This window comes from Carassius carassius, chromosome 49 (genome assembly GCF_963082965.1).
Source record: "Carassius carassius chromosome 49, fCarCar2.1, whole genome shotgun sequence".
Classification (NCBI taxonomy): Eukaryota; Metazoa; Chordata; class Actinopteri; order Cypriniformes; family Cyprinidae; genus Carassius; species Carassius carassius.
The window spans coordinates 7,085,322-7,101,164 of NC_081803.1; the positions used below are offsets into that span (position 1 = coordinate 7,085,322).

Consider the following 15,843-nt stretch of genomic DNA (forward strand, 5'->3'; position numbering starts at 1 on the left):
AAAATGTGTTTCGCCGATCTCGGAGACGGTGAGCTCTACGCGATCAGCAAGAGCTCAATCCTCATGTATCCACCAAGAGCAGCCTCACCTCGGCTAGACCTTCTGATGTGTGCCGCTGGCGCTGATGTCTCTTTAGTGGTTAAACATAAAATATAATTCTTTTTGGGTAAATCTAACAGGTTATCTTTGGTCTGTATTCAATTTATTTATATGTTTAAAATGAAAATAAAATAGGCAAATTTATATAGTATTTCGTTTCATTGTAATGGCTGTATATATATACACATATCCCTGAATTAAGTACATTTCTGCAGCTGTTATTATGTTTAAATGAAAACGAAAGGAGGCAGAGGTGTTTAATATCCTATTTCGGTTTATTTTTAAATATACAGAGAGGAAAATTGCAGTAGCCATGGTCAGCTGACTGAAGTTATCAAGTACGCTGCTGTTTGCAGATTTACCGGATTTGCGTCGTCGTGGACATCACACTCCCGAGTCGAATGCGCAAAGTCTGAACTACCGAGGATGCACGTCCAAAATCAGCATACTTTGTATTCAGAAATGCGCGCAGACCTACGTCACGAGTCTATTTACCTAATCTTCCCGGTACTTTACACCACGGTGTAAACGCAGCAATCAAAAGGTCTGGGGGGAAAATAGTTCCTGGTGAAAAAAGTTCCTGGTACAAATGTTCTGGGTAATTTCGGTGGAAACCCGGCATATGTTAATGCACGCCTCCAGGAGCTCGGCTTTTTTCAGAGAGAATCAGAAAGCTGTATTTTTATTTTATAAATATGATAAAACTTAAGACTTTTTGGAGATATGAAGGATGCAGTACTACTCTATAGGTATTCAAGATTAACATGAGATTAGGTGAAACTGTGTATGTTATGTACCCTTTAAGTATATGTACATGCAGAACAGGACCATAAAATAAAGTGTCATCCAAGATTCTTTGATAAATAGAAAGCTCAAAAGAACAGCTTTTATTTTTTTGATTATTATTATTTGTAAAATTATCATTACGGCCAATTTATTGTATATGTTCTGAATAAATAAAATGCTTGTATTGTTGGCCATTCAAAAATATTCTGACTGAATACTTCCTGCACATCCTAATAGCTAAGCTAATTGGCTTAATGGTGAATGGGAATCCAAATGGTTGACTCCCTCCAGCTATTATAGATTTTCTAAGATCTTCAAATCATGTTGACTTTGAATTTTTCAAAGGACTAAATCTGAGATTCTTATGAACTCTCTTTCTTTCCATGTTTATATCTTTACTTTTAAAAGTGCTGTCCATACACCTGAAACTGTCTTTTCTATAATTCATCACACTCACCATAAACTATCTCAGTCAAATCTGATTATCATGCACCCGGTACCAGGGTAAAATAAAAATTAATCCATACTCCTGAAAACCTTTTCTTGCTTTCAAATCTGCTGGCAATTGCAGAGCATAAACACTCTTTCCACATCACTCCCATTTTAGCTGATTGTACCACAGTAATCAATTGGAAACACTCCTTGAAAAAATCCTTTAATGTTCCACTGATCTCTCTAGTGTAGCCATATTTATTTATTTTTTAAGTCCCTCTCTATTATCCTCTTATCCTTACTTCTTGTCTTGAGAATCTATCATACCTGGGGTCGATGACAATTCTTTGGTTTAAAGAACCAAGCAGATATCAGCGGTCATCTGTTCATTGACAAATGAACAGAAGAGCCTTGTAACAAGATGTCTGATTATTTTTATGTTATGAGTGGTTTTCCAGTCCTGCTTTTGAAGCGAAACGTGTGCTCTCGGGTCTGTTGTTTTGGCCCTGATATTCATCTTATCTCGTGTCAGAAGGAAAGGGCCCTACAAATCCTCAAGGAGAGCCACCTTATGGGGGCTTTCACCAGGAAAGGAATTATGAATGGATGATATTTGATTTTTATTTTATTTATTGATAAAATCTGCTGATTTTAGACCACATCTTGCACATTATGTATTTGTCTCACCATTTAAACTGTAGATTGAAGCCACTAGTCATATTTAGGGGAGACCAGGGAGGGTAAAAACTTTATGATTATTATTTAATTTTTTTTACATTTGCAACTACATAGATTTTTCCAAAGTGCAATGTAATGTTGTCAGTTGTCAGCATTTGACCTCCTGTAGTTTGTCTCCGTCCCTTTAGAGGTCTCCTGTGATCCCTTCTGTCTTAGTTCTTCTTTGTCTGCTCTTGTTAGCGTTATCCAGGTCACCTGTGCCTTGTTTCTCTTAGAGTATTTTAGCTGAGTCTTTCCCTTTGTTTGACACTTGGTTTTTGATACCAGGCTGCATGCTGTCAGCTCTGTATTTACAAGTCTTTCCATGCTACCCCAAGTAAAGTGTTCCTAGTTATTTGATTGTTTTCCCTTGTGGTTTTGTTTTCCAATTATCTCTCATGTTATTAATTCCTCTGTCTGAGAAGAACTTTTGTTGGATTTCTGGCTTGTAAAGTCCTTTTTTTTTCAATAAACCAACATTGCCTGGAGTGATGCCTTGAGTATTTCAATTGGGTCCAACATCTCAGCCTCTGTGGCCTAGTGGCAGATCTCTCAACCACCACACCAGAGACCTCAGTTCTAGCCCGGCTTGTGACAGTCAGTGAAGCTTGATTGACAAATTGTTCACATTTGTGTAGATTTTCATTTCAAGATGCACACACGCAAAAGTACGTTGTAAATCAATGCAATACATGTGAGAATTCATTCAAATGTTTATAACATTTATGTACCGACTTGCTTAGAGGCAGTTGTTAAAGTGTGTAGTAATAATTTGAACACTTATTCACGTTACATGCACTTTTTATCATTGCAAACAGACACTTAAGAATTAAGGGACAATCTATGCACATTATAAAAATACTCAAGGATCCAGTGCTGCTCTGTGTATTCAGGTCACTTAGTAAATTATTAATACAAACACCATCGTGAGTGTGTTTGCTGGTCCAAGTATTTAGTCCTTCATTAATTTCTTTCTTTCTTTCTTGCAGTAAATCTATTTAGAGGGTTCAGATTTTATTTCACAAAAATGTAAATGAGTGTTCCTTCAATTACAGGCACATTTGTGTCCCAAGGGTTGACTTTTATTAAAACTAACGCCTTTTTTTCTTGTTATGTTAAGTCACATTAAAATTGTCTTAGAAACATTTCACCAGGCTTTTCCAATTAATTTTTTCTACTTTTTAAACGATTTCCATACATGAACCCAAACTCGATCTTAAAATATGAAAATCCATCACAAAATGTTAATCAGGAAGAAATGAATAGAGAGAAATAAACCCACTCTTTTCATATCACTGTTATGTGAGTATTATTTATATACCATTATAGCTTTATTCATATTGTGAATTCGATTTTAATATTTTATTTTTTATTTTATTTTAGCAATTTTGTCATTTAGAATAATTTATATTTTTAAATGTATATTTAGCTTAATTTATTTAGTACTTATAACATTTTATTTCAGTCACTTGCCATAGCAACATTTCTATATTTTTCTATATTTTAAGTTTCTGTTTTTAACAATAATAATCTCTAAAGTTAAACATTAAAAACACTCTCATATTTATTATGTAAAAAATAAATCTTTATTATAAATTAAATTGTATCTATTTTATTTATTTATTTATTTATTTATTTATTTATTTATTACTTTGCATACATATTTACCAATGGTGTGTAAAGACCTTGCAAATAAATATGTGCAGAAAAATCCAAGTATGTGTCACTTGAACGGAGTAATTTTGTAGAAACTCATTTCCAATTAAGCTGCAAATAGTGTGAACATATTTAATTGTGATTACATAGAATACATAAAATAATACATATGAAACCTAGATACAGTATTCTGCCATATTGCACCAAAAATGCTTAAAATGCCATTTCCAGGACAGAATATTTATCAAACAAATGTTCATAGTTGAAGATATTCAAGCAATTGTCTCTAATATGAGACCTAAGATGAAGTGCCAAATCCAAATGTATATTTCATGATGTGTATTTCTTATGTGGGAATATAAAAGGGCAGAACCGCAAAACAGGTGTAAGACAAATGCTGCAGAAATAATTGAAATTGCCACTCTTCTTACAAAATACGTCCTTGCCTATAACATATGAAAACATAAAATTTTCTCCTAGTGCATTTACTACCTTAAATGTCCCTGACATTGCAAATAATTCTCGATTTGATTGCATATGTGCCTGCATGTGATACTAAAGCATCTGCAGCCTGTAGAGATGGTTTTTCAGATGGCATCCTAGTCGGTTTTATATAATGCTACAGATTACCTCTGCTGTGATGCAAAAAATGGGAAATGTGAACAGCGGCATAAGGAATGGGATATAAAAATAGCTTTTTTTGTGGCCGTGTCAGGGATAGCTTTTGTTAAAAGCCATCAAGCGAGACAACAGCGTGTTTTATTTTCTATATTTGTTCTCTGTTCAGATTTTTTACCTAAAGCCCTGCAAACAGGTTTTTGCCTCCCATGAACCGTATTCCAACAGCCCCAGCATGTAATTGTGACATGTGACTGGTTTGTGAGGAAATGTAACATTTGGAGGTGACAACGAATGAGAAAGAAAAACTTGTAAGGTAAAACGTATGAATCACAGATGTTATTCATAGCCTTTCTCAAAGCTGCAATTATGATTAATATGGAATAATTTCATTCTCCTTGTACGTCTTTTTAAATGGCCACCATGACTAATACACATAGAACCATTTATTGATCAAATGAATTGAGGTTGTGCTTCAGTGAATGGATGGTGACCACTGCGTAATTAGCGTATAGCACATAATTTCCCTAAGAATATTTATGTTTGTTGGAAAGTATTAGATTAATACATCTGTCTTTTTATTTCGCAATTTTCTTTAGAAATGTTTACATGGACTGAAATTGGTAAAGAAAGGTGATCACTGCTGTCAAAAGCACATCAACTATCTATCTATCATTTGTGGACACTGAAGCGTACAGGCATATGCAAGCAATAGTTCTTTTCACTGCTGACCGGATACAACTGGACCTTTCCATCATGCTGGCTGTGCCAATAAAACATCAAGTTGCACTGTAGGTCTGTAAAAATCAATTATTCACACTTAAACTATCTGAGAGTATGAGAATATGTATGAACATAAAGGTCGGTGCTACCCACATGGAAAGAACCTATATGTGGATATATGCACATATATGAAACCTATATGCAGTGTATATGCACATATATGCTGCATATATGCACATATATGATAATATATATGCTGCATATATGCGCATATATGCTGCATATATGCATATATATACTGCATATATGCTGCATTTATGCCATATATATACTGCATATATGCGTATATATACTGCATATATGCTGCATATATGCGTATATATGCCACATATAGGCAAAACTGAGGTGCATATATGTGCATATACAGGAAATATAGGTCTCCTGTATTGCTCCTTCATATCCACATGTAAGCCCTATACATACAAGATATGTCTTCTATATAGCTAATGGCAGGATCTGGTCGTTTTGTAGCTCATATCCCATTTTTGACTGTCATACATGATGCCTAGCTCATATTATCAAGGCAAAAACTAAGAATTAACGAAAAAAATTATGCAAGAACTTATGTATGTGTGAACATGTGAAATTGGTATCACATGTAGTTGGCATGTTATGGAATTTAACTATGGCAATATATTAACATGATATACAGAGCTGGACAGTAACGGAGTACATTTACTTGAGTACAGTACTTAAGTATAATTTTGAGGGATCTGTACTTTACTCGAGTATCATTTTTGGGGAGTACTCATGACTTTACTCAACTACATTTGAGAGGCAAATATTGTACTCTTTACTCCGCTACATTTATATCCATAACCGTAAGTACCCGTTACTTCTTCGGCCCCGTCCACACGGAGACGGACCCCCGATCTTTTTTTCCCTCGTCTCAAGAAATATCTGCGTCCACACGAAACCGATGTAGTATACATGCCAGACCAGCATGTGGCGCTGTAATTCTGCCACAGACATACACTTAAAACGGAGAAGAAGACATGGATTTGCTGCGCGTGGTACACAAACGAACATGGAACAATACATTTATTAATCCTTGTTAATGTTAGCGTTCAGTGTTTGTTCATGTTTTTGTTGCTGTTACGTGATGTAGTGGTGTTTGACTAGGGGCGAGACGTGGGCTGATGACGCCATATTTTCAGAAAATGTACAGATTCGCCGTCGAGAAGAAACGCAAAGGCGGCGTTTTCAAATATATCCACTCTGGGACCCGGTTTCAAAACATCGGTTTCACTCTTCCAAAACGCCAGATCCGTGTGGACGAAAACGCCTATCCGCTAAAAAATTTGTGCGCCGAAAAAAAAAGAGGAAAAAATAAAAATCTCGGACACCCTATCAAATGTCACTGGATAGTGCAGGAAGGAAGAGGAAGAGGAGGAGGAGGAGGAGGCGGCGGAGGAGTATGATGAGGCGCGTCATGACAGACCTTCAAAGAATAATAAAGATAATTTTTTTTTTCTGTTCAGTTTTTTGTCTTATTTTTGTTCTTGTACTATATTTTTTGTTTTGTACTATTTGATTGATCTTGAGTAAATAAATAATGTACATTTCTACATTTTGGACTTTTATTTATGTTGCCTAGCAGCTATGGATTTTAATTTTACTATTATAGGTGAACATATAGGTACATATATACGTACGTGCATATATGTACCTATATAGGTATATGTATGCACATATATATATATGTACATATATGTGTAAATATATGTGTGCATATATGTACATATATGTACATATAATATAGGAAAACGGCCAATTTTATATATGTCACATATATTAAAAACCTATATCAAAACCTATATTGAAACATATATGTTTATATAGGTTTTTTCCATGTGGGTAACCTTGAACAGAGAGTCGTGGCTTTAGTTAACCACTGAAAAACATAGAAAAGCTCTTAAGATTTATTTACTTACCAGAAATGATGGAGGCGAGTCGAAACTCATCAGAGAGATGCATTGGTTCATATGGGGAGGTCTCATACAGTTCTTCTCCTTCAAAAAAATAAAAAACCATAGAAATATTAGATATGAGCATTGTTTTGGTTTTACAGGAATACAATACGCTTAGGACAGGGCAAATGGGTTAATTAATAAGTAGTGTATTTTACGAATACTTTACGAATGCATCTAAAGACCCGATTCCAAAAAAGTTGGGACACTGTACAAATTGTGAATAAAAACATAATGCAATGATGTGGAAGTTTCAAATTTCAATATTTTATTCAGAATACAACATAGATGACATATTAAATGTTTAAACTGAGAAAATGTATAATTTTAAGGGAAAAATAAGTTGATTTAAAAAAAAAGTTGGGACAAGGCCATGTTTACCACTGTGTGGCATCCCCTCTTCTTTTTATAACAGTCTGCAAACGTCTGGGCACTGAGGAGACAAGTTGCTCAAGTTTAGGAATAGGAATGTTGTCCCATTCTTGTCTAATACAGGCTTCTAGTTTCTGAACTGTCTTTGGTCTTCTTTTTCGCATCTTTCTTTTTATGATGCGCCAAATGTTTTCTCTGGGTGAAAGATCTGGACTGCAGGCTGGCCATTTCAGTACCCGGATCCTCCTTCTATGCAGCCATGATGTTGTAATTGATGCAGTATGTGGTCTGGCATTGTCATGTTGGAAAAGGTCTTCCCTGAAAGAGTCGACGTCTGGATGGGAGCATATGTTGTTCTAGAACTTGGATATACCTTTCAGCATTGATGGTGCCTTTCCAGATGTGTAAGCTGTCCATGCCACACGCACTCATGCAACCCCATACCATCAGAGATGCAGGCTTCTGAACTGAACGCTGATACTGTAACAACTTGGGTTGTCCTTGTCCTCTTTAGTCCGGATGACATGGCGTCCCAGTTTTCCAAAAGGACTTCAAATTTTGCTTCGTCTGACCACAGAACAGTTTTCCACTTTGCCACAATCCATTTTAAATGAGGCTTGGCCCAAAAAAAATGCCTGTGCTTCTGGATCATGTTTAGATATGGCTTCTTTTTTGACCTATAGAGTTTCAGCCGGCAACGGCGAATGGCATGGTGGATTGTGTTCACCGACAATGTTTTCTGGAAGTATTCCTAAGCCCATGTTGTGATTTCCATTACAGTAGCATTCCTGTATGTGATGCAGTGCCGTCTATTGGCGCGAAGATCACATGCATCCATTATGTTTTTCTGGCCTTGACCCTTACGCACAGAAATTGTTCCAGATTCTCTGAATCTTTGGATGATATTATGCACTGTAGATGATGATAACTTCAAACTCTTGGCAATTTTTCTCTGAGAAACTCCTTTCTGATATTGCTCCACTATTTTTCGCCGCAGCATTGGGGGAATTGGTGATCCTCTGCCCATCTTGACTTCTGAGAGTCACTGCCACTCTGAGAGGCTCTTTTTAAACCCAATCATGTTGCCAATTGACCTAATAAGTTGCAAATTGGTCCTCCAGCTGTTCCTTATATGTACATTTAACTTTTCAGGCCTCTTATTGCTACCTGTCCCAACTTTTTTGGAATGTGTAGCTCTCATGAAATCCAAAATGAACCAATATTTGGCATGACATTTTAAAATGTCTCACTTTTAACATTTGATATGTTATCTATATTCTACTGTGAATAAAACATAAGTTTATGAGATTTGTAAATTATTCCATTCCTTTTCTACAATTTGTACGGTGTCCCAACTTTTTTGGAATCGGGTTTGTACATCTTGCAATGGTTATGTGGATAAATACATACATAATACATACATAAATACATACATAAAATAATACTTTCAAATGGCCAGACTCGTATAAAATCTAACATTGTACACACAGTACACACTCTCTCAAGAATTAAACCTCAGCAGTCTTTTGTCCAGATTTGTACTGGCCAGCAATCACAAATTTGCTCCCCAGTGTTGCATCCCATTGGTTGTGTCCAGAAAGTCTGCTGTTTTCTTATCCAGGGCCTTGAGCTGGAGCCCACAAAGAAGGACTACCAATCTCCTAACTGGTCCCAGCAGAGGTGCTGCTATAACAATGAAAACTGTGACACTAGATCTTCAACAGACTGATCTGAGGCACTCAAATGAAGACTTCCAGCTGTCTGGCTCTTTAATATTTTCCTTTGAGATCCAATTCAATTTTTTCAATTCAATTCAAGTTTATTTGTATAGCGCTTTTTACAATACAAATCGTTACAAAGCAACTTTACAGAAAATTAAAAATAATAATAATAATACAAGACGTAGTCAGCTAGATGATGAACTATCAATATTATTAATTAATAGTAATTATATGATGCAGTCACACATGTAGCAATAATTGTTAGTTCTGTTTGTTGATTCAAGGTTAGGATCATCTGGGGTCCTCTGAGGGTCAGCATCATCTCTTCTCAGGTGTTCTGGATCCAGACTGGAGCTTGTGTAAATCCTAGTTACCACGGGATGTAAATCCCGTGGCAAAACATAGAAACAAGATAGAGACATCATTAGCATAGCTGCTGATCCAACAAAGTAAAATTAGTTTAACCCAAGCTAAAGAATAAAAATGCAGATGCAACTACACTCACAATTTAAGAGATACATTATTCGAATGCTTGGCGAAAGAGATGCGTTTTTAATCTAGATTTAAACAGAGAGAGTGTGTCTGAACCCCGAACATTATCAGGAAGGCTATTCCAGAGTTTGGGAGCCAAATGTGAAAAAGCTCTACCTCCTTTAGTGGACTTTGCTATCCTAGGAACTACCAAAAGTCCAGCGTTTTGTGACCTTAGGGTGCGTGATGGGTTGTAGCGTGGTAGAAAGCTAGTTAGGTACGCAGGAGCTAAACCATTTAGGGCCTTATAGGTAAGTAATGATAATTTGTAACAGATACGGAACTTAATAGGTAGCCAGTGCAGAGACTGTAAAATTGGGGTAATATGATCATATTTTCTTGACCTGGTAAGGACTCTAGCTGCTGCATTTTGGACTACCTGTAGCTTGTTTATTGACGAAGATCCATAGAAAAAGTTCCTTCTGGGTGGTTAGCACAAATTTTCCAGATACATCAACACTCATGCTCATTTGGAGAATGTAGGATTGAATGCACCCTGTGTCATGTACCAATCCAAGCAGTCTGCTTCTAATCTAGTGGGATTTATGTCATTAAAGGGATAATTCACCCCAAAATGAAAATTCTGCCATCAATTACGGACCCTCATGTGGTTTCAAACATATCACAAACTTTCTGCTGTACAAATGTAAAACTAAGATATTCTGAAGAATTAAAGGTAAGGCAATGGTGAAAGAATTTCATTTTATTACTCAATCTCAAGTTTGTTTATTTATTATTTATTATTAGAATTATTATTATCTACTTACTTACTTATTTAGAATTCATTGAATGTATACTGACAGAAGAAACCAGGGCTGCCCCTAACTAAATTATTTCTAGTTGACTAGTAGTTGACTAAATGTGAAGGAAAGTAATTTAGTAAAGTAATTCCATGCTCAATGGCACACATAAAGCTTGTTTTAAAGCAGTGGAAGAGGTAATGACTGTTGGGAAAAATAGCAAGGACATTTTTAATTATTTATTAATAAACTAGTGTTTTCTGAGTCAGTGTGGCTGCAAAGATAAAGTTGATGGTGATGACTTGCCAGAAATGCACCTTTAATACATTTCAGACTTTCTATAGATATTTCTCATGTAGCCTATACGCAGAGGATAAATTTTTTTGTTATGCGCTCAAGTTCACTGAAGCCATCATGATAGAATGCAAATCTTGCTTTCTTTATTTTACAAAAGCACATTATGAGTGTAGACAAATAAAAGTTGCCCATTTAAAGTTTCAAATAATGTATTACTCTTATCTGTATGAGCAGAAATTATGGCATACTTTAAGTTGTTTCCACTGTTATCCGGAATAAAATGCCACTGATCGTGCCGACGGCTTTATGTACAAGGTATATAAGGGAAAATGATTAATAATTAGTCGAGATTTAATGTTATAATGCTATATTATTATTGTTATTAAACCATAAAAGTCATTTGTTTAATTTTTTTTTTATCTTCATTTACTAGTAAAAACATGTGACTGTAAAACCCAGTAAAAGTGTTTTTTAAATTGTATTTTTTGAAAAATAGATGAGATCAAGATCACATCAGTCACAGATTAACTTAGTCCAGCTGTAAATAATGACTTGCGTGCATTAGCAAGGTTTAGGTGCAATATGCTGGTCACAGTACCACACCATGATGCCAGGTGCTCCCATCACCCTATGATGGTTCTCAACATCATCATCTTCCCCAGCTTGTGTGTCCGTATTCCCAGCCCAATGAGCTCAGAGAGCCCTTTGGACTCAACAGTGTCTTTGTGTGCACCCCAAATGTACATCTGGCTCAGAATTCTTTTATGGGATCATCCTGGATCAAGAATTTATCTGCTGTGTTACTGTAGCTCTCCGCTATCTGCCTCCCTGCTCTGCTGCTGCTGTGTGGCCACCTTTATGTTTTGCTCCTCAATGAGTTTATCCTGCACACACAGCCTTAATCTCTGACTTACCAGCCCACAGTGGCTGCACGGGGGAAAATACTGAGAAGTTCCAGAGTGGGGACCGTTACAGGCATACAATAAATGTGCACAAAAATCTTGGGATAAAGGCGTTTGTCCCCCGTCATATTCGTGGAGTGTACTAGGCATGTATTTAGCATAAATTAGGTGAGTGTAATCTTCAAAACTTTATCCTGTTGAGAGTTTTCAGCAGGGCATTACAGAGCACAGATGCTCACATGATAAATGCAAAAGAGTGCTTATTGGCCGCAAGTTACTTGAGTAAGCAGATTTAACAATTCAGAGAATACAAGCATATGCTGACTTCGTCCTTGCCGCTGACTTTGTCCATTGCACTGTTAAAAAATGCTGTGACTTGAAGAGTTCAACAGATGGAGAGCATTCCTAAGATACTGAAATTAGACTTGGCATTGGGATGCTGGAAATATTTCAAATACATGAACTGCCATACTTTAGACTCGTACAAATGACCTATCAGGATTCTTACTCTATTTATATGGCACTAACGAGGAGTTTATAATGAATTGTGTCTCAAATGGAATAAAATAAGATAAAAAAAGCCCTTCAATCATCAAAAATGACTTTGCAGCCACAGGACAATTACTGATTGACATAATTGGCAGAGTTCTTAAGATCCCAAATCCTTTGCTCGTTTCTAGGCAGCAGATCTAAAAATATAACTACATTTCATATTTTGAACAACCCTCCAAAAAGAACTGAGAATTTTTTATTTTTTTAAGACAACTTACAGCTTGGATACAGAATGATGATCAAAACATAAATTGAGTAGATGGAGTCCCTTAATACCCCATACCCCGTGCATCACTGTGAAAAAAACCTACTTTGGAACCTTCATTTTTAAGAGTGTATAACAATATGGTTACACTTTAGTAATAGGGACCAATTCTCACTATTAACTAGTTGCTTATTAACACGCCTATTATTAAAATATTGGCTATTTATTATTACTTATAAAGCACATATTCTGCATGACCATTTTCTACGTCACTTATCCTACCCGATACCCAAACTTAAGAACTTCCTTACTAACTTTTAATGAGCAGCAAATTCGAAGTTTATTGAGGCAAAAGTCATAGTTAATGAATTGGTAATAGCGAGAAATGGACCTTAAAATAAAGTGTGACCAACAATAATATAATTAATATAATAAAACCTTCTTTCTGGTCCTCGAATCTGACTGGCTGAGAGGTCTTTCCACCTATGAGATATTCACCCAATATCACCACAGAAACCGTTTATATCACTCCGCTTGCAGCATTTCACACAGCAAATGTAATTGGCAGTAGCCACAGTCGCAACAATATTTTACGCTTTTTTTTTTAGGTGATAAATGTAATTATTTAGACTTCAAATATGTGGTTTGTTAATAAATATAATGTCTATTTAAAAAAAAAAAAAATTCGGAGATGTGAGCTCCAGGGCGTCAGCAGCCATTCAGCACCCACTGAGAGACTAGAGTAACCTCACCTCGGCCAGATCTTCTGGAATTTGCCACTGGCTCTGATGTCAGCTAGCGTCTTAGGTAGTCTGCAGATTTGAGTTGACAGATTCCATAGAAAATCACATAGTGTATGACAGTCACAGACTCCAGTTCATTCGGTCGGAGGATATCAAACATGTTTGATATTTTCAGCCGAATTTAAAACATGTTATTTTCATTTGTCATGTGTGTCCTAGTAGCAAGATGCATGTTTCTGCATCAGATCGTTGTGATCAGAACTACTTGAAAGTAATGTATGATAAAAAAGGTAGTGTATGATCTTTAGTTGTTTAGTGTATGATGGCCAGTTTTCCTTTGTCACTATTTAAAAATCGGTAAGTGTGTAAGTATGTATTTGTAAGTAAGTAAGTATTTGTGCTTTTGTTACAATAAACAATAGTCTTGATCAAACAGGCTTCGATTCAGCATCAATTTTACTTTCCCACACGGAAGTGGCTACATATCAAAAGCCGCTATATTTTGTCAAAAACGCCCAAGAAGGACATGCTGGCATGTGCTAGGCCCAATCAAGGCCTGCGTTATGGAATGACCAAGCCATCTGTGGAATGCATTGGCAGCATTCAAAGGATTCTGAAAACTCATCCAATTCATGAGCTGCTGTTGAGAATTTTGGCTTTGATCAAAGCATGATACAAGAAGTCGATGCTTATGTGCATACTGTGGCTTGCTGATTCTATTGATAATCTGGACACTTGATTATTATTATTAGACTTTTTGTCAATTTGGCATGAATTGTGCAAGTGAATCGTGACTAATGAAGAGAATTTAGATGATAAACCAACGATAAACCATTTCTCTGAAATAGCTCAAAGGTTCATCTCATGAATCTTCAGTTAGAAAGCTTATAATGTATAGACAGAGGACAAAAAAAAGAGTTACACATTCAGACAATGGACTTATTTTTTATTTTCATCTTTGTGCCCATATTTCTTTTTCCTTTTCTATAGGACATTGTAAAGGGTTTTTTGAACTATTATTTTTGGTCAGACCACGAGTAAAAGTGTAACAGCAATGTGTAATTGTGTACTTTTGAAATGGATATATGGCATACATAAGCATATGGCATATTGTTCAATACAGTAACTGTCATCCAAAATGTTGCCATAGTTTACATCAGAACATCTCTCCAGAGTACACTGTTATATTGACAACATGACTAAGCAATTTGACTGTCTTGACTTGTCATTCTGATGGCACTGACATGTTCATTGACACTAGGGTTGTGCCGATAGACAATAGTATCGTGTATCGACGATAGTCAGAGATATCAACATAAGCAGATTTCTCTGTCGATAATCAAGACGATATTAGGCTCATTTTCCTATTAATGTATTAGATTATAATAATAATAACTATTTTTTTTTCTATTATAATAAATTTTATTAGGCTGCTTATTAAAATAAAACTGCCCAGCTATTTCATTTCAGCATTGCATTTCACACACACACACACACAAAAACACAGCGCGTGCGAGCGCAGGAGGATTAGAGCCTGTAGTCAGCCTTGACTCTGATAACTCGTTAAATCCATGAAATGAAAGAGATAGAAAACGAGGAGTTGGTGTCCCACACATTTAATGGCTGCTACACGACAACACGCTCTTCTCATACATGACAGATTAACTCTTTCTTGGCGTTACAAATAAAGTAAAGACAAAATATTAACAAGGTGGCAGAGCAAACTTATCATCCATAGTGAGCCTGTCCTCCAATAAAAAAACGACCATATAGGTCGTTTGTACAAGCACCTTATTACGACCCATATTTACGTTTTAAAGTTAAGGGCCATCTAGCGGACGTAAAAATAATGAAAGTCATGAAATGACGTATCACGTCATTACCAATCAAAACGCATGTTTATTTAAATGCAATGTGTGGGCTTTTTACACCGATCTCACAGTATTTCCTACATATTTTACTAGGTTGCTTATTCGTTTGAATGACCACACCTAACCCCACCCCTAAACCTAACCCTCACAGAAATCATGCTAAATTATGATTTATTGAGCATATACATTTTCGTAAACGTCTGTTCCCTGGGATCGAACCCATGATAGCATGATTACATATCAAGGTACAGCGCAATAATCTACCAACTGAGCTACACGAAACACAAACCAGAGTGCAAATAAAACAATACAAAACATTAATATGAAAACAACGTTTTGTCGATAGGGGCGCAATTGTAGGATACGCTCTGATGGGTCGTATTTCAGGGATTTGGACAAACGACCTATACGAGCGTATTGGTTGGAGGACAGGTTGTCCATAGTGGTTCTCACGTAGACCTTCTATTAGACTTATCACTTATAACACTCACTATGTGGTGATGACGTAGAAGGACTACGTGAGAACCACTATGGATGATAAGTTTGCTCTGCAGCCTTGTTATTATTTTCATGCACACCACACTATAATGTGATGCATGCAAAATACAGAGTTTTGTCCGTTATTAAGTCACCATCCACAAACAGACGTACATCGTCTGCAGATATAAGGTGTTTCATTCCACTTTAACAAGTAATCTGAACGGCCTATATATGTGCACTATTTTAAACAAGCCCTCACTAACTGAGTTTAATGCCACAGTTATGTTAGAATGCATCTCATTCTTGTTTCTGTTGCGGTGCGTCGAGCTCGTCATGAGGCGTGCGGTCCGGAGCGCTGTATGACTGAT

General features: G+C 36.2%; 1 protein-coding gene across 3 annotated transcripts in view; it reads right to left on the reverse strand.

Moving 5' to 3' along the window:
• Positions 1 to 15,843, reverse strand: part of LOC132132161 (GDNF family receptor alpha-2-like) — an 87,246-nt gene that overhangs the window by 30,490 nt on the left and 40,913 nt on the right. For all 3 annotated transcript variants that reach the window (XM_059544463.1, XM_059544462.1, XM_059544461.1), the window contains one exon: positions 7,026 to 7,103. In XM_059544463.1, coding sequence (XP_059400446.1) covers positions 7,026 to 7,103 — 78 coding nt within the window. The remainder of the gene's footprint in view (positions 1 to 7,025; positions 7,104 to 15,843) is intronic.